The following is a 23,120-nucleotide window of genomic DNA, read 5'->3' as shown; positions in this document are numbered from 1 at the left end:
AGATTTTCGGAACTGTCAACAGGCCAAATGGGAATACTTTGCATTGGTCGTGAGAAGAATCCACCCTGAAGCAAAGGTTGTCCCACTGGGAAGGGTGGATAGGCTTGTGAAAATGTGTATCCTTTAGATCCAGGGGCACACATCCCTTCATCCTTCTGTATGCAAACAATTGTGCTGAGGGAACTTCTTTTGAATTTTCTTCAGAGTAGATGTTTATTCAAGTACCTCAAGTTCAGAATGGGCCTCAATCCTCTTGATTTCTTGGGTATGAGGAAACATCGGAAGTAGAAGTCCTAGCCATGTTGAGATTGGCTCTATCACTTATTTTGAAGGAATGATTGAACTTCTAGACCAAGTTGCATTAGGTGAGACAGATCTGGATTGAGAGTCCTACAATGTGATAGGGATGGGTAGCTGGGAGAAACAGAAATGGTATCCAGACTGCACTATTTTGAGGACCAAAGGTCTTATTATTGTGGTAACTTGGTGATAGTGCCTTGGGAAACAGCCAGAAAGAATAAGGAGACAGACTGACTGTTTCATTTATGTGCAATTTATTTACCTTGAAAGAAAAGTCAAACAAATGCAACTCAGTTGGTACATAGACTTTGCATGGACTAGAATTCTATCAACTCCTCATGGCCTCTAACCATTCTAAGCCCTGTGTTCTTGTACTCTGATGAGGAGCTAATCCCTTCACCCAGGATTCCTTGCAGATCTGGATCTTAAGGAAGACCGGGTGAGTTAACAGTGCCCGGTACCTTAAAATGGTCTGAGAGTTTAGACTCCACCACAGTTCTAACACATCACATTTGCAAGATAATCTGGATTCTTCCTCCTACTGGATCCCATTGTTCGGAGGGATCAAAAACCAGGCCCAGGTTTGGGCCTGGTTCATGGTTTTAGGCCAATAACATTCAAGCCATTGATATCTGGCTAGAAGCTGCTGCTGGGCCAGCAAAGGCAGCAGATGGTACTACTGAAGAGATTGGTAGGGATATCTGTGGAAGTACAGTCATTTATATGTGAAGGAGCATCTCAAAGTAGAGGGCTGTTTGGGAGCCGGAGAGAGATTGTACTGCTACATTCTGATCTTTTACCTGATCAACCATTTCTCTGAGTTTTTCATTAAACAAAAAGCATCTGTCCTCAAAAGCTCATGCCTCAAACTGGTTAGTCTACAAGTTGCCACCTGCCTCTTGTCATTTAAACAAGGGCGATCTGCCAGCTTCTCATGGACATCTTCATGTATGTTGTTTGCTTTAAGCCATGCATTGAGCTCGAGGAGGTATGTGAAACAGAATCAAACTCATAGCAAGATCGCAGAAGGTAATGGATGCCTTCTTCTGTATCCAAAAGTAGTTGAGGATAATCACCATCTGTATATGTTGTCTTTTTCTGGAGGCAAACTGCACAATATAGAAGTGGTGGATAGTGATGCAAACGATAAGCATGAAATTTTAAAAGATTTTCTTGTCAGAGTTGTCAAGTAGTCTATGATCTTTTCCTGTAAGCAATTTTGAGTGAATTCTAGTCTTTTTGATCTTTTCATAGTTGATTTGTGGCAGTTGAATGATGCAGAATCTGGGAGACTTCTTAACTATTTCAGGTCAAGCTTCCTATCCATAGGGGTGGCTGAAATTGGCATTTCCCACATCCTCATTTGTAATATGTTAATGATATTATGGACTAGAAGGGCCGCCGATTCTGACAGGGTGTCCAGAGCAGTTCTGAGAAGGAATCTTTGTCTTCATGGACAGACTCCAAGCAATGATCCCATTTCTTCTGCAGACAGAATGTGTCAGGCTCTCCGGGGCAAAGTATTTTTGGGAGGATCTGGAAGTGACTCAGAAGGTATACTTGTAGAGTCCTTTTCCGAACCTAAAGGCTTGGGCTCACTTATCCAGATCTCCAATGACAAAGAGGGTGAACCTGGAGGTTCCTTTTGTTGCCTCTGAGGGGATATTCCCTGGTTAAACGCCTCTGACCAACTAGATTCTGCTACTGAGTAGGATGATGAAGAATCCTGAATTAAAAGTACTAATGTGATGTTCAGGCAGATAGGCGAAACTGTGACTCCGGTCTGAGGAATTGCTACAATAATGATGAAGAGAGGCTGGAGAGCCTCTTCTGCCTCCTCACCAAACCTGCAATCTAGTCAAGTGACTGTGTCCTCTGACCTGGTGTGGGCAGTGGACCATCTTCTTTGGAGACCAGGATAGATTTCCAGCATCTAAACAGGAGGTTTATTGGAAGCAATTGGTACTACAGAACATATCAGATCTGGCATTTCCAAACACAGAACTTCTGCCAATAACCTGAGATGGAGTAAGGGCTCTCATTATTGGAAGAGGCAGAGGTAACATGACTCCTGCTGCCGATCTAGAATGGGCTGCATATAGTTGTGTTGGGAGAGCAGCCTGATGAACTGAGTCTTGGGCTGATGGATCAGTAGCGTCGATGGAGTGGAATGCCTGGATGTTTTGGAAGAATGTGGCTTTGACTGCTTCAGCTGAGTTTAATGAGACACATCGTGAAAGCCATTGTAGAGCAAGGATGTTGAATCATGTGTTGACTGCATTGGAACTGCACCATGCTTTGTGGGGCCAGGTATCAGAGGACTGGATGCACTGTGTGGCTGATGCATGGAAGCCTTGAAGTGAAACAATGAAACGTGGGACACGCATGCTGTGGGTTTTGGTGCATCGAGCATTGAGTGTATCAGTGCGCTATGGGCTGTACATCCTGAAGCAGCATAGTCTGAGAGCTTTGATGCATGGTATGTGCCAATGTATTCTGCTTCGAATGTTTGTATTGCTTCGATACAAGCTCTGACAGTTCCAACAACTGATGCTGTTTCTTCAATGCAGGGTGGCTCACACTACTCAACACCATAACTTCAACCGATTAAGGAAGTCTTTGAGGAGCTCCTACTCAATTTTTTTCCTGGCGAGGCAGACTATGCTACACTGCAGGAAAAGGATTCTGCTATGATTCTGGAGAGATTTACACAGTTCCTCAATCTTAATCGCCCTCAAATGTTGGGAGCATGGGGATATCCGTCCACAGGTGTAACAATTCTTTTCATCATGTTCTGGCTTGAGGCACTGGTAGCACAGCCCATGGCCATCAGTAAGGGACATTACCTTGGCAAAATGCAGTTTTTAAATTCATTCACTGAAGACTTTTTCTTATAGCTTGACATGTTGAGGAGACAATGCTTTTGGGAAAAAAAACAACTTTTTTTTTCCAAGTAGCACTGTAAAGTGCTATTGTGGATTTTGCAGAAGTAACAAGGCAACTAGAAAAAAAGAATATATTGAGGCAAAATATCGAATTCAAGAGTGTAGAGAAAAGTTATGAGGAGAGACTAATTACACATTCATGCTTGTGCTCAGACAAAAAAAATGACTGAGAAGGCTCACGAGGTAACTCCCACACATGTTCAGTACAGCTTAAAGCTCTGCTAGATAGGAGAGATGAGTCTGTTCAGTGCTGCCAGATGTCACTCCAGCCTCCTTATAAACATGGAAAATCCTTGTGATGAAATATCTTATCCATAAAAAGGAAAGTGTGTCAAAAATGTTCCTTTCCTTTTATACTTTATGCAGCATATAAAATGGCTTGTATTTTTCCTGCTTTATTTTGATTTCTTTCTATCCTACTAAAAAGGAGAAATTACTACTTACCTGATAATTTCCTTTCCTTTAATGAGGGCAGGCCAATCCCCACCAATGCATTATGCACCTCTGCCAGCAGATGGAGATGGAGCAAAAGGTGACATCACGGATATATAGTCCTGCCCAGACATCAGCTCGCCAGTATTCTCTGGAAAAGCCAATCTGTGGACAAACTGATTATATTTGATCATCATCATCATCACTCATGCTTCCTGCCCAAAACGGGAACATTGAGCTCAGCCAAATAAAAAAACATGGTCATTAAACTAAGGGGCTAAATAAGTCACTTATTAGTCTTCATCGAAGAGCAGGAATCACACTCTGCAAAGTCCACCCCCCGAAGAGGCTAACCAAAACAGAAACATCGGTAGCCTAGGGCAGGCTGGGGATTGGCCTGCCCTCAGAGGAAAGGAACTTATCAGGTAAGTAGCAATTTCTCCTTCCTCTGCATTCAGACAGGTCTATCCCCACCAGTGGGATGTACCAAAGCTAATCCCAAAGAGGGTGGGAGGCTGCCAGTGGTCCAGTTAATACCATGCACATGAATGTGGCGCCCTCCCTAGCTTGAACATCCAAGCGCTAATGATTGGAAAAGGTGTGCAAAGATGACCACGTTGCCGCTTGGCAAATCTCAGCGAGCAACAATAAACAAAGTTCCGCCCACGATACCATCTAAGCCCTCTTGGAATGTGATTTCATCTGTTTTGGCAAAGCAACTTCAGCAGCCACATAGGCGGTCATAATGACTTCTTTAACCCAACAGGCTATCGTTGCCAGCGTCGTGGGTGCTCCCTGCTTAGCACCACCTTAGAGCACAAATAGGCAATCTGACTTCTGGACAGATTTAGTCAACTCTAAGTACTGCAGCAAATGTCGCTTGATGTCCAAGGGATGCAAAAGACAATACTCACTTTCATCTCTGTCCCTGTCCAAGGTGCACAGGGAAATGGACTGATTCAAATGAAACTCCAAAACCACCCTTGGCAAAAAATGAGAACACAGTCTGAAGTTGTACTGCTCCCAGAGTCATATGCAGAAAAGGTTCACGGCAAGAAAGAGTCTGTAGCTCGGAGACCTGACGTGCTGAACAGATTGCTTATCAGAAAAAAAACTGTCTTCAAGGTAAGCAGCCACAAGGAAAGAGCATGCAGCAGCCAAAAGGTCAGACCTGTCAAGAGTTCTAGGACCAAATTAAGGTCCCACAGAGGCACTGGAAACCGCAAAGGGAGGCAAAGATGCTTAACTCCCTTCAAGGTACAGAACACGTCCGGATGGGAAGAAAAGGCCCTCCATTGACTCGCCCCCTATAACAAGCACAGGCTGCAACTTGAACCTTCAAAGTATTAAAGGGCCAAGCCTTTATGCAAACCATCCTGTAAAAATTCCAAAATTAAAAGAATATCCACCTTGAGAGGATGACAACCTTGCTCAGAACACCAGGCCTTGAAAACTTTCCAAACCCTAACATAGGCTAGAGAAGTAGAAAGTTTCCTAGCCCGAAGGTGGACCTCATAGCAGGTGAATAACCCTGCTTCAACAACCAAGCCCTTTCAATGGCCAAATCATAACACAAAATCAACCTGGATTCTTGTGTCGAATGGGTCCCTGCCACAACAGATCTTGGCGAGGCAGTAGTCTGAGGGGGACTGGCCACCAGCAGTCTCTGCAGATCAGCCTACTACAGCCTCCAAGCCCAATCCGGAGGCACTAAAAGGATGGTATTGGTTTGACTTGCAATCTTCCGAATGATCCTGCCTATCAGGGACCAGAATGGGAACGCATATAGTAGGGTGCCGCGCAGCCACTCCTGAACAAGAGCATCGATGCCCAGTGCTTTTGGGTCCCACCTGCGACTGAAAAAGCATGGAACTTTTGCGTTGTTGAACGTCATCAACAGGTCTAGGTCCAGACAGCCCCTGCGGTTCACAAGGAGCTGAAAGGCTTCATCCTCCAGCACTCATTCTTCTGGGTCCAAGTTTCTCCTGCTGAGGAATATGCCCAGATGTTGTTGCTCCACTCATACCATGAGCGCATCTATTTCCTCTGACACCTGTTGACTCTTGGTTCCACCCTGATGAATGATGTAAGCCACTGTTGTCGCATTATCTGACAGTATTCGGATTACCTGAGCCTCTAGTCGCTCTGTGAACTGCAAGCACACTAACCAAACCGCCCATGCTTCCAGTCGGTTGATGCTCCACTGACACTCCTCTGCATCAACTCCTGACAGTGAGCCCCCCCAACCCAGAAGACTTGCATCTATCATGAGCGCAAATCTGGCATCTCCAGGCAAACTCTCTTCCTAACATGATCTGCCTGTAACCATCAGTGCAACTGAGGCCTCACCTCCCATGGTAGAAGCAGCCTCATCACACAATCCTGCGAATGCAGATTCCATTGGAAAAGCAACATGAGTTGAAGAGGTCACATATGTGCCCTTGCCCAGGAAACTACCTCCAATGCGGCAGCCATCAACCCCAGGACATGTAGATAAGACCACACAGTTGAGCAAATACTGTTCGTCAGGGTTCGAACTTGAGCCATCAACCTCTGGATTCGAATCTCCAGCAGGAATACTCTGCTTTGTATCAAAGCAAACTCTTGAGATACTCCAGAGTCTGAGCTGGCTGCAAATTACTCTTGGCCAGATTCACCACCCAGCCTAGCTCCTGTAGTAATGAAACTAAGTTGCAAGAAGTCCAAAGACTCTCTTCCATGCTCTTGGCTCGAATCAACCAGTCATCCATATAGGGGTGAACCAGAATGTCTTTGCATAGGGTCCTGAGTGCAGCGACCAGCTCAAAAGGCAAGGTCTGAAACTGGTAATAAGAACATAAGAACATAAGAAAATGCCATACTGGGTCAGACCAAGGGTCCATCAAGCCCAGCATCCTGTTTCCAACAGTGGCCAATCCAGGCCATAAGAACCTGACAAGTACCCAAAAACTAAGTCTATTCCATGTAACCATTGCTAATGGCAGTGGCTATTCTCTAAGTGAACCTAATAGCAGGTAATGGACTTCTCCTCCAAGAACTTATCCAATCCTTTTTTAAACACAGCTATACTACCTGCACGAACCACATTCTCTGGCAACAAATTCCAGAGTTTAATTGTGCGTTGAGTAAAAAAGAACTTTCTCCGATTAGTTTTAAATGTGCCCCATGCTAACTTCATGGAGTGTCCCCTAGTCCTTCTACTATCTGAAAGAGTAAATAACCGATTCACATCTACCCGTTCTAGACCTCTCATGATTTTAAACACCTCTATCATATCCCCCCTCAGTCGTCTCTTCTCCAAGCTGAAAAGTCCTAATCTCTTTAGTCTTTCCTCATAGGGGAGTTGTTCCATTCCCCTTATCATTTTGATTCAGAATGGCAAACCATAGGAAGAGTTGATATTCCCAGCAAATAGGAATATGCAGATATGCCTCCCTGAGATCCAGAGATGTGAGGTATTTCCCTGCTTGTACTGCCATGACAGAGAGCACAATTTCCATCCTGAAATGAGTGATTCACAAATGATGATTGATTCCCTTGAGATCCAGTATGGGTTGAAAAGACCCCTCATTCTTGGGCATGACTAAATAAATGGAATAGTGGCCCATATTTTGCTGTAATTTGGGAACGGGAATCATGGCTTTCAGGTCCAACAGCCTTTGCAATGTAGCTTCCACTGCTACTCCCTTTGGAGGGGAGTTGCATGGAAATATAATAAAGGCATCCGGAGGAATGCAAAAAAATTTTTTTTTAGAGCATATCCATCCCAAACCACTTTGAGGACCCATTGATCCAAGTAATCTGGACCCACCTGTAATAAAAACAAGCTACGCGCCCACCTATCTCCTGTTCCACAGGTGAACCTGCAAATCTTCATTGAGAAGATCAAGGGGGTTCCACTTCCGGTGCCCGCATCCTTTAAAGGCCTTCGGGGGCAAAAGGGCTGAAATCTGTGCAAGGGAGGGGATCTCTGGGAAGAACTTCCTCTATAAGGTTGAAAACATTGGTAGTCTTGAGAGTGGCCACTTGCCCGAAAGTCCAGGAAATCGGCTTCTTGTTATCTGGCAAGTGAGGGACCTGGGTTTCCCCCCATTTATTTGCCATTTTCTCCAACTCACTGCCAAACAAGAGTGAACCGTTGAAGGGCAACTTGGTGAGACTGGACTTTGAAATAGTATCTGTCAACCAGTTGCGCAGCCATAGCTGTCTCTAGCCACTGTAACAGAAGCAACTCTTTTGGCAGCTGTGCATCAGCAAAGGTGGCAGCCCCTGGTTCTACCATAGGTCCGCTATCTGAAGTGGCGCTGCCAGATTCTTGAGAAAGAAGCAAGGTAACTTGAGTTACCAGGGCACAAAAAGAAGCAATTTGCAAGTTCATCGCCACTGCCTCAAAGGCTTGCTTTAGGATAGCCTCAATTCTCCTATCCTGCACATCCTTAAGACCTGCACCTCCCTCTGCTGGGATGGTGGTTTGTTTCTGACATAACACACCAAAGCATCCACCTTAGGGAAATGCAACTGCGTATCCAAGGGGTATAAATCCGCCAAGGCGTGCCCCTCTTTAAAGGACACCTCTGGTGCACTCCATTCTAGATCAATTAACTCTTGAATTGCAGCAGGAGGGGAAAGAAGCATGAAGCCTTGCGTAGGGTGACCAAAAGGAGGTCCTCCTTCTGCAACCCCGAGGAGTCACTCCTAGCCACTCCGAGGGTCTTTAAAGTCTGAGATCAGGCTCAGCAACTCATCGCTATGAAAGAAACAGAAAATAGTTCTATGTGGCTCCAAATCCGCGGGGAATCTGCCCTTCCTGAACAGGGGAGCCATCATCGGTGTCATCTCGATCCACCTGCATTCGAACCTTAGCTGCGCTGTGCCACAGCACTTGACCGTGGTGGTAGACACAGAAGAACTCTGAGCGCACGGATCTAAATTAGATAACCACCCCTGTAGAAAGGTCTGTAATCCATGGAAGAATTCCACTCAGGAAAAGGATGGTGGCTCCAATCCAGGCCCCATAGGTCCAAACCTGACATACTGAGAGTGAATCTCCACTAAAAACTTGGTCAGTGAATCAACCGGAGGGGACACCTGCATCATGTTACCTTCAGTCCCACTCCCCTCAGACCGAGGAGATGGACCATAGTCAGCAAAATTAGAAGGAGGCAAATCCCCACAAGCATCAGGCAGCACTGACAGAGGCTCGTAGAAAGCTCTGGCTTTATCGCCCTGATGTGGCATGCAGTACAAACAGATAAGTGCTTAGACTTCTTTGCCACCGGCACCATGGTTGTAATGCACTCAGAGGTATAGGCACACACCCAGCTAGATGTACAAAATGTGCATCCAGGTACCTATGCGTAGAAAGCGCACCCAAACTAGGAGCACAAAATGTACATCCAGGAACAGGTGCCTAAAAAGAATGCCCAAGCTAGGTGTCCAGAAAAAAAAGGACGCCCAACCTGTGCATCCAAAAGAACCACTCAGACACACAAGCCCAAAAGGAGACATAGGTGCGCCAAAAAGGGGGGCCTAGCCAAAAGGCTGCTCAATCGGCCTTGCCTGATCTGTCTCCACACCTCACAAAACTCCCCAGAGACAGAGCGGGAAAGGTCAAACCCAGAGTAAACAGACCTGATAGGAAACTCCTCTCTAATCAGTTCCTCCTCTTCTTTCTCTTTATTTTTTTAAATAAAGTAAAAACAACTTTAACCTGAGCTCATTCCTCTCTGGCTGAGAGCAGGAACGGGTCCCAGCTACAGGGAAGAGGGTGAAAGCCTTCATTGCTGAACCTCTCTCGGCCTGCAACCACAAGGTTTTTTTTTTGTTTTGTTTTGTTTTTTAAGTCCACACCACCCAAGGCTACTTGACTGAAGGCTCTCTACTGAGGGAAGGACCAAACAGTATCACCTCAGGAGGCAAGCAGTGCTATATAAACATCTCTTTATCTAGATGTTTTCTTTTTCTTTTTTCCCCCCACAGGCAATCCTCAGTAGGATGGAGAATACTGGCGAGCTGATATTGGGGCGGAACGATATATCCGTGAGGCCAGCTTTTGCTCCGTCTCTATCTGCCGGCAGAGGTACATATACCAATGGTGGGGATTGGGCCTGCCTGAATGCAAAGGAATCCTACTTTCCCTCACTGTACAAACAGCTCCACGGTAATGGGTTTACTTTGATGAAATCACAGTACTATCAATGTCCAAAGTGTTCCCAACCCCTGCTTTCTGATACGGAACTTTACTGGCAGCACAGACAGAAGATTTTTTACAGTGTCATAGAAATGTTTTGCCAAACTGAGAAATACTTTCTCCACAATTGCCTCCTGTCTTCTGCTGTCATTTTCAATATCACCAAAGCAATCAGCATAGACCAATGCTTTTCTTTCTGTCTGTCCCTGTCATTCATGGATGCCTCCTCCACCTTGAGATATTGTGACATCACTTGCAATGCACTCCCCTCTTCCCATACACGATTTTTGCAAATAGAGGTATCAAAGTTATTAAAACAGAGAATAAAGATTTTATTTTAAGAGTTTCTTATTGACAGGAGCTCTTCAAGACATTAACGTAGGGTAGCTCAAGACTAAATTCTTCCTGATATAGAAACTATACAGAATTACAACTTCCTTTCCTTTGTATTATTCCTTTACCTGCATTAGGTCAAGAAATAAAAGATTAAAAGATCTGCAACAAAAAAGGAAAAGTCCTCAAGGTGAGCCTCTCATCAGCTGACAGGAAGGCACTATCTAACGTCAGCTCCTGAAAGAATCACCCTAAGGCAAACTTTTACTAAGCAGTAAATTGTGCATGTATACCTACAAAGTCATAGCACAGCTTTGCTCAGGTTACCTGAAGGCTTTATTTCTACAAAGTGATTTTTATAGTGAGAGGCCTACTTTAAAAGTTTTAAGGTGAGGGGTTGAGGGCACCAGCCTATCATTACTCTTCGTCTATGCAAACATTTTTATACAGTAACATATCATGAGGCGACTTGGATCGCAAAACAACCCTGTATCACTCTCAACTCTGATGTGGGGCAATGCTTAAGCCTACAGCTGGTTCCTAGTGTAGCCTTGAGAAAAGATACAAAGTTTCAGCACAACCTTCAACTTGACTTCCACCATCTCACAAAGAGATGGCAAGACATTGTGTCTTTTGGATTCCTTGCCAAGCAGATTCAGTTTCTCTGAATACACAATACTCCTGTTCTTGTTTGCAAGAGTTTTCAGAAACAAGGTACCTAGAAGCTGTCGCTTGGTGACCTCGTGATGGATATGGTGTGAACTGGGCTTCTGTCAACTCATTCCTACGTGCAACACTCTCTCGATGTCTGGTCACTACTGTCCTGGGTACATCTATACCATGGTTACTGGAGAGAGGGGGCAAGAGAAAGATTCATGCTAAATACATCCACAGAAGCCAACATGGTGGAACTCTAACACAGAAAATACCAACATCTTCATTGTATCTGAAGTGTCCCTATTTCACTATTCTTCAGAGGATATTCTTTCATGGGTAAAGCATTGTCACACTCCAGGCTTGTGATCTAAGCCAGGGAGCAGCCTGAATTCCGTCACACTCAGTTACAAGGGGCATCCTGAGCCAGCAACCAAAAATATATTTGTAGAACATCCTCTTATGTAAATAAGCTCTTCGGGCATTTTAAAGCAGCAATTAAGAATCATCCACACAGTGATGCATGGTCCACAGCTGAAACCCATTTTCAGATACAAAGGCCCAGATCTATGTTTTAGGCAAAAAAGAAAAGTGCATAGAACCTATGAAAGTCTATCTTCTAACCAATGATTCAATTTCCTGTATCTTCAAGTAGGGGGAAAATAAAATCAAAGAAAAAAGCAATCGAAGTCTGACAGAAGGATCTGCTTGAACAACTTTTTCTGTGGAGTTTTTTCCCCTTCCAGAAGGTGAAGAAAATTAAATCCTTGGCCAAAAGGTGGGCTGGTTCAAAACTGTGCAAGAAAACTGACCTGCAGGATTTTTGCACTTTTCTTTACCATAAACATAGATCTGGTCCTGCCTGCCATCTTCTCAGGGAAGCAAACCAATTTGGCAGTGCAATAATAATGGGAGATTTCAATTACCCCAATACTGACTGGGTAAATGTAACATCAGGTCTTGCTAGAGACAAAGTTCCTGGATATAATAAATTATTGCTACATGGAGCAATTGGTTCAGGACAGATGAGAGAGGGAGCTATTTTAGATTTAATTCTTAGTGGAACGCAGGATTTGGTGAGAGAGGTAATGGTGGTGGGGCCACTTGGCAACAGTGATCATAACATGATCAAATTTAAACTAATAAATGGAAGGGGGACAATAAGTAAATCTGCAGCTCTAATACTAAATTTTCAAAAGGGAAACTTTGATAAAATGAGGAAAATAGTTAGAAAAAAAAACTGAAAGGTGCAGCTGCAAAGGTTAAAAGTGTTCAACAGGCATGGACATTGTTTAAAAATACAATCTTAGAGGCGCAGTCCATATGTATTCCACACATTAAGAAAGGTGAAAGGAAGGCAAAACGATTACAGTCATGGTTAAAAGGTGAGGTGAAAGAGGCTATTTTAGCCAAAAAAACATCCTTCAAAAATTGGAAGAAGGATCCATCTGAAGAAAACAGGATAAAACATAAGTATTATCAAGGTAAGTGTAAAACATTAATAAGACAGGCGAAGAGAGAATTTGAAATGAAGATGGCCATAGAGGCAAAAACTCATAATAAAAACTTTTTAAAATATATCCGAAGCAAGAAACCTGTGAGGGAGTCAGTTGGACCATTAGATGACCGAGGGGTTAAAGGGGCTCTTAGGGAAGATAAGGCCATTGCAGAAAGACTAAATGAATTATTTGCTTCCGTGTTTACTAATGAGGATGTTGGGGAGATACCAGTTCTGGAGATGGTTTTCAGGGGTCATGAGTCAGACGAACTGAACAAAATCACTGTGAATCTGGAAGATGTAGTAGGCCAGATTGACAAACTAAAGAATAGCAAATCACCTGGACCTATGCATCCTAGGGTACTGAAGGAACTAAAAAATGAAATTTCTGATCTATTAGTTAAAATTTGTAACCTATCATTAAAATCATCCATTGTACCTGAAGACTGGAGGGTGGCCAATGTAACCCCAATATTTAAAAAAGGCTCCAGAGGCGATCCGGGTAACTATAGAACAGTGAGCCTGACTTCAGTGCCAGGAAAAATAGTGGAAACTATTCTCAAGATCAAAACCGTAGAGCATATAGAAAGACATGATTTAATGGAACACAGTCAACATGGATTTACCCAAGGGAAGTCTTGCCTAACAAATCTGCTTCATTTTTTTGAAGACATTAATAAACATGTGGATAAAAGTGAACCGGTAGATGTAGTGTATTTGGATTTTCAGAAGGCATTTGACAAAGTCCCTCATGAGAGGCTTCTACGAAAACTAAAAAAAGTCATGGGATAGGAGGCGTTGTCCTTTCATGGATTACGAACTGGTTAAAAGACAGGAAACAGAGAGTAGGATTAAATGGTCAATTTTCTCAGTGGAAAAGGGTAAAGAGTGGAGTGCCTCAGGGGATCTGTACCTGGACCGGTGCTTTTCAATATATATATATATATATATATATAAATGATCTGGAATGGAATACGACGAGTGAAGTTATCAAATTTGTGGATGATACAAAATTATTCAGAGTAGTTAAATCATAAGCGGACTGTGATACATTACAGGAGGGACCTTGCAAGACTGGAAGATTGGGCATCCAAATGGCAGATGAAATTTAATGTGGACAAGTGCAAGGTGCTGCATATAGGGAAAAGTAGCCCATGCTGTAGTTACACGATGTTAGGTTCCATATTAGGAGCTACCACCCAGGAAAAAGATCTAGGCATCATAGCGGATAATACTTTAAAATCGTCACCTCAAGTGTCCTGCAGCAGTCAAAAAAGCAAACAGAATGTTAGGAATTATTAGGAAGGGAATGGTTAATAAAACGGAAAATGTCATAATGCTTCTATAATCGCTCCATGGTGAGACCGCACCTTGAATACTGTGTACAGTTCTGGTCACCACATCTCAAAAAAGATATAGTTGCGATGGAGAAGGTACAGAGAAGGGCAACCAAAATGATAAAGGGGATGAACAGCTCCCCTATGAGGAAAGGCTGAAGAGGTTAGGGCTGTTCAGCTTGGAGAAGAGGCGGCTGAGGGGGGATATGACAGAGGTCTTTAAGATCATGAGAGGTCTTGAACGAGTAGATGTGAATCGGTTATTTACACTTTCGGATAATAGAAGGACTAGGGGGCATTCCATGAAGTTAGCAAGTAGCACATTTAAGACTAATCGGAGAAAATTGTTTTTCACTCAATGCACAATTAAGCTCTGGAATTTGTTGCTAGAGGATGTAGTTAGTGTAGTTAGTGTAGCTGGGTTCAATAAAGGTTTGGATACGTTCTTGGAGGAGAAGTCCATTAACGGCTATTAATCAAGTTTACTTAGGGAATAGCCACTGCTATTAATTGCATCAGTAGCACGGGATCTTCTTAGTGTTTGGGTAATTGCCAGGTTCTTGTGGCCTGGTTTGGCCTCTGTTGGAAACAGGATGCTGGGTTTGATGGACCCTGGGTCTGACCCAGCATGGCAATTTCTTATGTTCTTATGGAATAGACACCCAGTCCCAGGCCCAAATATATTCCTTCAGTCCCCTTCCTGCTTCCAAGCAAATACAAACAACTCACTTTCTGATGGGTCCATCTTGAAGATCACGGATATAATTTTGCCTTTCTATGGCATGTCCTCTGCATCTGTTGAAGACTAAAAGGATGAAGACATGTTTGCAGCTTTAACTTACTTACAAAACTGAAAAAGTACTCTGTAATGTGTTTAAGTGTAGTTCTTTCACTTCAGTACTATGGAAATCCTATAATATAAATCACTTAAAACAAAGCTTTTTGGCTAGTTCTAAATATCAGAAGATAGCCAGCAAACAAATATTCAGATATTCACCATATGTCCCTTTCTTTTTATGCTGTTCCCCTGGATGGCTTCTAGCCTTGCATTTCACTACTTCTACTAAAGTGGTGCTAGACGTATGCAGTGCTGGTCAGATACACACGCGAGTCCCTGCTCTATGGATCTCACATTCTAGTCTAGATAAACTTGCAGGACAAGAGCCTACAGGAAATGCATTTATTATAAAGAAGTGGTTATGATTTAAAAAGCAGTGTCTTGGCCTACCATGTCCAACTGCAAAAAAGGAATGGCACCAAGGTTAAGATTTTATTTTATTTATTTATTTAATTTTATATACCGGCAACCGTTTGCACATCGTGCCGGTTTACAAGTAACTTACAACAAAAGATATATAGGCAAAGCCTTTACAGAGAACGGTATATAACAAACGCAGTAACAGAGCAATTAAAATGATCTGGAAAGGAATACGACGAGTGAAGTTATCAAATTTGCGGATGATACAAAATTATTCAGAGTAGTTAAATCATAAGCGGACTGAATTTCACTTGTTTTGCTCGTCCTTATGAATGCACCATAGTAGCCAATAAACATATTCCATAAAGCAGGGATGGAGAAAACAATTCTGACATGCTGCCGAGTCTCGTTACTGTCATCCTTCCACTGTCCATCTACTTAAGGCCGCTTTTCCAGCCAATCTTCAAACTGCCTTCCTTAAAGGTTGAATGGATAACTGCCACTCACAGATCTTTTTGAAAATGTAATGCATCAAGCCAAAAACCCAAGCCAACATTAGTACACCTATACATACCTTCTATCGCAGCACTGGGTATCATGCCTTCAACATCAATGAGGTACCTGAAGAGACAAACACATTTCCGTGAGTGACAGCACCTACAGACTCTGCTGTATGAAATCTTGAAAATGTTTGCAAAAAAAAGCAAGCCAAGGGACTAAAAGAGGGAGTTAATGTCTGCTTGCACTGTGTAAGAAAGAGCACCAGTGAGGAGGCATAATGCCATAAAACTTGTGCACTCCATAAAAAACAACAAAACAAAACATTTCCAGATGCAAACTGCACTTCTTAAACATCGTTCAGTCTTAAAAAGAGGTTGTCTGATATGCTCCCCAACTCCTTCTTTGCCCATGGTGCCTTGCCACTTCATCACCCTACTTCCCTATTTATTACTCTGCAATTTTGTACTTCCACTACGTAGCTACTCCCTGTATTTATTGCAATTTTGTATTGAGCTATGGTACCTACAACATCCAAAGGATTGTTTATAATACTCCTTTCTAATACATCCTTTGATATCTCTGCGCCCATTACACCAAAGAAACATGACAGCAGAAAAAGATGTATGGCCCATCCAGTCTGCCCATCCATCCAATTAATTTAGCATTATACTTCTCATCACATCCTTAGAGATGCCCTGTATTTATCCCATGCTTTCTTGAATTCAATAAAAAGCTAAGCCTGATCCTGAACCAAGATCAGCTCTGTTAAAGGGCTGGAGCTCTACCTTTGAACTACACCTTGTATTTCCACCTTGTGCTACTACTCCCTTTAATTACTATAATTCATTACAATTTACTTTTGTATCCCTATTTCATGTTATTACCCCCTCTATAAACACTGTAACCCGCACTGAACTTTAGGAAGTATCGAATATAAATTCAATAAATTTCATGGCTGTTGGCAGTGTAACATTTTTGAAAATTCAAGAGAAATGAAATTTGGAGCTTCTGACTTAAAAAAACGGAAGGCAACTTCCCTCGCTTTCCACAGCAATGATATGCCTCAGCACTAGCATGGAAGACCCCCCCCCATCACCAGCTCAGAGGAGTCTGCCTGGACTCACCTGCAAATAAGATATCCCGTCCTGTTTAGACCATGTGTACAGTGAACACCAATGAGTTTATCTATAAAACAAGACATTCACATTTACAAAAGTGCTCTGCTTTCCTTGAAGGCATACAGTTTATTTTCCACACATCCTCCCCGGTCTGCTTGAAAATTATTCTCTCTCAAGTTTTTAGTTAACAGCTGATTGGCTGGCATCGGCATTCTAGGACGTAAAATGACTAAGGAGATGCAGGTGTCCGCTTGTCCTCCCTCTGCACATCAGACTGAGGCAGGCTACACATTACATCTGCAATTCCACATTTGAACTGCGAAGACTCACGATTCATATTTGGGGAGAACCCTACGATTGCCTGGCCCTGCTGCTACGTACAGCCATAAAACCGTAACAGGTACACAGCCAAATCTGAAAACAGGGAAAAGAAGAAAAGGTCAAAGATCTTACCATTGTGTGCGTTCTCGCTCAGGAAATGTGCCACCACGCTTTTGAATTGGTGAATGGTGTCATCGTTCGGCACTTCGTGTCCAGCCGTGATAATCTTTGAGTAACGTAAAGATGCCGGCAGCTCCTAGAAAGAACGCACAGCTATAAATAAAAGAAAATGGAAGCCTTGGTCCCTACGTACAGATGAACTCGGTTACAGTAAAGCTTCCCACGTATAGTCAATATTTCTGATCTCCTTCATAGGAGGAAACATTCTTGCTCTTTCCTCTCAGCAGTCCCTAGCCTAATGCAGGGATCAGCTCTACCCAGTTGTGGTGTTGGGTCTCTAACTAATACAATTTCTGACAGGCTAACAGTACTCCCTACGGTTTACCCACTGAACTGTATAGGCCATTTCTTCCAACTCTGCCACTCTTACTTCTGGTTCATAGTAGCGTGTGGTATATGTCAAATCGATGACCAGTCCCAGTTCTTCCTTCTGCTCCTTAACTTTGTTAATGAGATCCATGGGAGAAAACCGATCCGGAGGGGGAAGCTTCCAGTCAAAACTCTGTTAAAAATATATTTTAGATTTATACTAAAATGCTTGTAAACTCTGGAATGCTTTAACAACCTGGATTTCTGGCAGCAAGAATAAATGTATCCTTTAATACTGAATGAAGGCAGCCATGAAATAAAGAAGGCAAGTCAGAGCAGGAGAGTGAAGCATGAGAATGAACTGTCTGTAATCATCACTACACCCTACATTATAAGTACTGGCAGCATTCACAACACTAATACTGGCTAGCAGGTCCCCCCCATCTTTTCTTCATATACCACCAGCATTTTCTTGTGCAGGCAAGGGCAATTATATGTTCCACTGCACTAAAGGAGGAGGACAGGGATCCTATTTCACCCTATGCATTTTTAGCGTTTAAAAAAAACAACTGTCTGCAGATACGAACTTTGCAGCTATTTTGTGACAGGTGACGCTTATAATATAAAGTTATGGTATACAACCTTTGTGAATTGAGGCAGAGCCCCAACTGGTGTCGTCCTAGATTCTCTCTGTACCCTCTGATACAGTCACTGGTTTGTAGCTTTTTCTTTAAACTCTGAATGCAACATACTATTAAAAGGAAAATTAGTTCTCACCTGATAATTTTCGTTCCTGTAGTACCACAGACCAATTCAGACCATGGGTTGAGCCTCTTGTCCAGCAGATGGAGACAGACCAAAACTGAAAGGGTGACCTATATCAGGACAGAGCCTACCCTGCAGCCCTTCAGTATAACCATTGGCAAAGCAGTAAAAAGGCATAAGATCAAGTAAGTAACAGATCAACTATGAAACTTAGGTAAAACAAACAACAGAAACAGTAAAGAACTGTGTAACTAAGCCTTCTTGCATGACTACCCCAGATCATCGTGTAAGATGCTTCTGGTGCCTATGAGGAGATGCAGAGACACAAGAAAAATTCCTAAAAGGAGGAAAAAATCAATGAATAGTTCAAGCGGATCAGATACGGGAGGGCATCTGGACTGATCCGTGGTACTACAGGAATGAAAATTATCAGGTAAGAACTAATTTTCCTTTCCCTATTCGTACCCGGATCAGTCCAGACCATGGAATGTACCAAAGCTTCCCTACAAAGGGTGGGACCAAGACAGTCCTGCTCGATGTACCTGCCGACCAAAGGAACCAAACACTGGTGCCTGGACGTCAAGGCGGTAATGACGAGCAAAAGTATGCAGGGATTTCCATGTAGCCGCCCTGCATATTTCCTGAGGAGAGACCGTGTGACTCTCCGCCTGAGAACACAAAGAATGAGCCTTCAAGCCCTCAGGGATTTTATGGCCTTTACAGATATAAGCTGAAGAACTCGCCTCTTTCAACCAGCGAGTGATTGTAGTCTTAGAGGCTTGGTCGCCCCTCTTTGAGCTGCTCCACATAACAAAAAGATGATTGGAGACCTGAAAATCATTGGTAACCTGGAGGTAACGTAGTAAGACGTGTTTAACATCCAGATGACGAAGGTCACTGTCTCCGGGCCCCGCAATATCCTCGGAAGAAAGCGCGGGAAGTTCCACCGACTGATTGACGTGAAAAGAGGAGACAACGGTCGATAAGAAAGAAGGTATGGATTTGAGAGAGATGCCCGAATCCGAAACTCACAGGAAAGGCTCTCTGCAAGACAGAGCCTGAAGCTCAGACACCCTCCTGGCAGAGCAAATGGCAACCAGAAAAACAGTCTTAAGCGTCAAGTCCTTGAGAATAGCCCGATGAGAGGTTCGAAGGGAGCCGCACAGAGAGCCCAAAGGACCAAATTCAGGTTCCACGAAGGACAAGAGGCCCGGACCGGCGGCTTTAGGTGCTTAGCGCCCCTAAGAAAACGAATGACATCTGGGTGAGAGGCCACTGCATGGCCCTCAACCTGAACGCACAAGGAGCAGAAACCTGAACGCTCAAGGGGCCGACGGAAAGGCCCTTGGAGAAAAACGGGCCAGAGATGATTTTCCCGCAAGGGGGGGGGAGGCGAGGAGAGGTCCGGGACATCCCCCTGAAAGTGCACCGGGCTCAAATCGGGGGGTTAAATGGGCAAATCCTGCTCTCTGCCCCCTGTTAAGCAGAATCGGCATCAGAAGAAATACCCAAAATGGCCGTTGTTCCCAGTGTTTGTCGGGTCGGGAACGGCCTAGCCATGCGTTAGGGAGCACGCCCCGGGCTGGAGTTTTGTGCATTGCCGAGAAGGGGCCCTCCCCACCCGGCAGGCATCAGGAGCACACCCCATCTCTGGAGAGCCGGGAGGCCGGCTCTCCACACGCCAGACAAAAATTTGAACGTGGCATGAAAAAAACAGCCCAGCCGCGAGACAAAGAAAAAACAGCTGAGCGGGGAGCCCCAGAGAAGTGCAGCAGATCGAACTCTGCTCTCTCCTTAATCGCTAAAACCAATTCAAAACCCTTCTGCCTCTTTATTTGTATTTTATTTATTTATTTTTAGTTTATTATTAATACTTTTTTTTTTTTTTTTAACAGGGGAATGCGTGTCCCTGAAGAATCACCCGAGGTATGAACGTCCCAGGGCAAGGCAGAAGGCTGAGAGGGAGTGACTGGCACCACCAGTATCGTCCCAGATAAGAAGGTCACCGGGAAGGGAGCCTAGGCTGAACAAGTCAAGGGGCAAAGCCCCCAGGCACCCCAAGAGCGAGGGACAGGGCTGGCTCCCTGACACAGTCAAAAACAGGAATTCAAAGAAAGATCCTTTTTTTTTTTTAAACTAAATCAAATTCAGTCAATACTTACTTGAGCTTGCCCCACGAGAAAAGAAACAATGAAGAAAGCCCCGTAGGGGAAGGGCAAGCTAACAGGGAACCGCAGGGTGAGCTGCCTGGCATCTGCTGGAAACAGACAAATACTGAAGGGCTGCAGGGTAGGCTCTGTCCCGATATAGGTCACCCTCACAGTTTTGGTCTGTCTCCATCTGCTGTACAGGAGGCTCAACCATGGTCTGGACTGATCCAGGTACATACAGGGAACTTTTTTTTTTTCCTTTTTTTTATAAACATCTCTGAATTCTTGTGACACAGGCTTTAATTCTATCGTCTCTAGACTACTGCAGTTCCCTCTACCTAGGATTACCTCATTCTACGTTGCAGGACTTACAGCCCATCCAGCAGTCTGCAGCCCGTTTGGTCTCTGGGACTCCTGTACATGCACACTTCCCTCATACTCTTAGCAGAGCTTCACTGGCTGCTCTTATGCTGGCACATTACATTTAAAATCCTGATGTTAGTATTTAAATCTCTTAATGGCCTTGCACCTAGTAGTTTTCCCAAACTTGTCATCTACTGCTAGTTGTCCACAATTTTAAAAAGATCCGATTAGCCCAGTGTCGTGACCGTATGTTTAGTGTGGCAGGATATCAACTCTGGAATGAACTCCTAGATATCCTTAAGGCAGAAAATGACCTATTGAGCTTCAGAAAACTCTGAAACTGCATGATTTTTTCCCACATTTGCAGTCTAATTTACCCTTTTGGTCATTTCCATGTTTGGCCACTGTGATACATGGGGTTGAGAATAAGCCACCATGCCTTGTATGTATGTTTTTATCCTGTCTGTTTAAATGTTTAATACTGGTTATGTTTATTGTAACCCACTGAGCTCTGTGGATTGGCGGGCTATAAATGTTATCAACAAACAAACTGCTATTCTATATTTCGATCAGACTTCCAGACAAAGTCATAGGAGCCAAAACAGGGGCAGAACTCAAGCAACCATGGGACAGACACAAAGGTGGTGGAGGAAGGGAGAATACCTGTGACAGTGCAGCAGGCATGTATAAATGGATAGACTGAGTGAACCAAAGGGTCCTTCTATCTCCTGACATTTTCCATATTTCTAACTACAAAGAGTTCAGTTTATTTTAGAAATGTTGTGCTGTGAAGGAGCCAGACTGAAGTTATGAGGGTAAAAATTTGGGCTCAATAGAACCAGATATCAGTTTTTGAGGTCCAGCTACTTAATTAGCCCAAACACATCTATCATACAAGGCACCACTACAGCAGCAAAACTGAAAGACCTCTTACTTCCAGGCAGCTTGGGTTCACGTCAGAAGGCTAGTGCTATTGAAAGGTGAACTGTAAGCAAACCTGTTCATTTCCTTTCCTTGAGTCCAGACGATGGGTTATTCTCGCTTTCCAGGAGGTGGGGGCGAAGACAGAACACCAGCCCTTTTCTGACTTTTGTCTAATCTACTAAATTCATCTGCTCCTCACCAAATCTCTAAACTATTATAGAAAGTCAGCTGAATGCCTTGAACAGGCTCTCCAGTTTGTCCTTCTCTCTCCACTGCCCCCTCCCCCCAGTATGTCAGTATTAGGGGGATTTCCTAAATATTTCTGAACAAGAACCAAAGAGAAGAAAAAAAAGCAAAAGAGAAAAGAAAAAAACCCCCGGGTCGGTTCTGAACTGATGGGTCAGGACACAAGGACAGGAAGTTAACAGGTACACTTAAAATTTTACCTTCCTTATTGCCCTGCCAGGCCAGTCCAGAATAGGATGTACCTGAGCAGTAACTAACTCAGACAGGGTGAGGTTACAACAGCCTTCTGGATACATGTGCCAAATTCAGAGTCCTTTTTGTCTTAAACATCAAACTTGCAGTGCTTGACAAATGAATGTAAAGAGGCCCATGTGCCTGCCTTGCTTATGTCCTGTGGAGAGACTGCTCCTCCCACAAGGTCTGTGCCCTTGTAGAATGCATTCTCAGCCTCTCTGGGACTGTTCTGTCTCTTCCAATATAAGTGAAGGCAATTTCTTCTTTAATCCACCTTGCAATAGATGCTTTTGAGGCTGCCTCTCTCTTTCATCGTCCTCTGAATAGGATGAACGGCCTATCTGACCTCTCCAAGGCATTCGTGATTTTCAAGTACTTAAGCGATGCCCTACGCACATCCAGAAAGTGTAAGACCTCCCTTGACCCTATACACTCCCATTTCCTTAAAGCGATCACGGTTATCACCTGATTCGGAAATAACTGACATCACCTTCGGTAAAAGGGAAGGCATTAGCCAAATAGTGATGAGCTACTTTGAAGAACACCAAATAAGGATTTCTACATGACAGGGCCTGGAATTCCACAATTCTTCTGCTGACCAGATGGCCAAGAGGAATATTACTTTCAATATTAGGTCCTTGACTAAAGCCTCCCTCAGTGGTGCAGAACAAAAACTACTGCTAGGGAGCCCAGCACTGATTTCAGATCCCAAGACAGGATCACCTGGCAGACTGCACATTTCAAACAACCCTCCCACCCTGAAAAAATGGGCTGCGTTTGAGTGTGAAGCCAGAGGCCCACTCCTTTAAAGAGTTTTGTGCTAAAACTTGTCTCCAAACTACAAAAATTCCAGAATTGAAGTCAATTGGGCTTTAAAGGATGACAGAGCTTTGCTATAGCACTAGGCCCCAAATTTTCTCCAAACTCTGATGTAGCCTTCATCGTCATCCTGATTTCCACTTATGAATAGCTATTCCTCTATTCCTTCTCAGTCGCTTTCCTTCAACAGCCAAGCTGTTAAGATAAAATAGAGCCAGAGGCTCCATGGTCATTGGACCCTGTCAAAGAAGCTCCTTGCTTGAACTGAATCTTGAGTGGGCCGTCCTTTTTTTAACCTAATCA

The 23,120-nt window shown here is 43.7% G+C and overlaps 1 protein-coding gene across 1 annotated transcript in view; it reads right to left on the bottom strand.

Annotated features, from left to right (window-relative positions):
- Positions 1–23,120, bottom strand: part of DUSP11 (dual specificity phosphatase 11) — a 44,087-nt gene that overhangs the window by 5,511 nt on the left and 15,456 nt on the right. Inside the window, exons 3-8 of the mRNA XM_029604143.1 lie at positions 17,378–17,509; positions 16,960–17,083; positions 16,513–16,573; positions 15,462–15,508; positions 14,419–14,494; positions 10,919–11,047 (exon numbers count right to left, since the gene is read on the bottom strand). Of these exons, the coding sequence (XP_029460003.1) occupies positions 10,919–11,047; positions 14,419–14,494; positions 15,462–15,508; positions 16,513–16,573; positions 16,960–17,083; positions 17,378–17,509 (569 nt within the window). The remainder of the gene's footprint in view (positions 1–10,918; positions 11,048–14,418; positions 14,495–15,461; positions 15,509–16,512; positions 16,574–16,959; positions 17,084–17,377; positions 17,510–23,120) is intronic.

The sequence above is a fragment of the Rhinatrema bivittatum genome, chromosome 5, assembly GCF_901001135.1.
Source record: "Rhinatrema bivittatum chromosome 5, aRhiBiv1.1, whole genome shotgun sequence".
Lineage (NCBI taxonomy): Eukaryota > Metazoa > Chordata > Amphibia > Gymnophiona > Rhinatrematidae > Rhinatrema > Rhinatrema bivittatum.
This window is presented reverse-complemented; position numbering and strand designations above follow the sequence as displayed.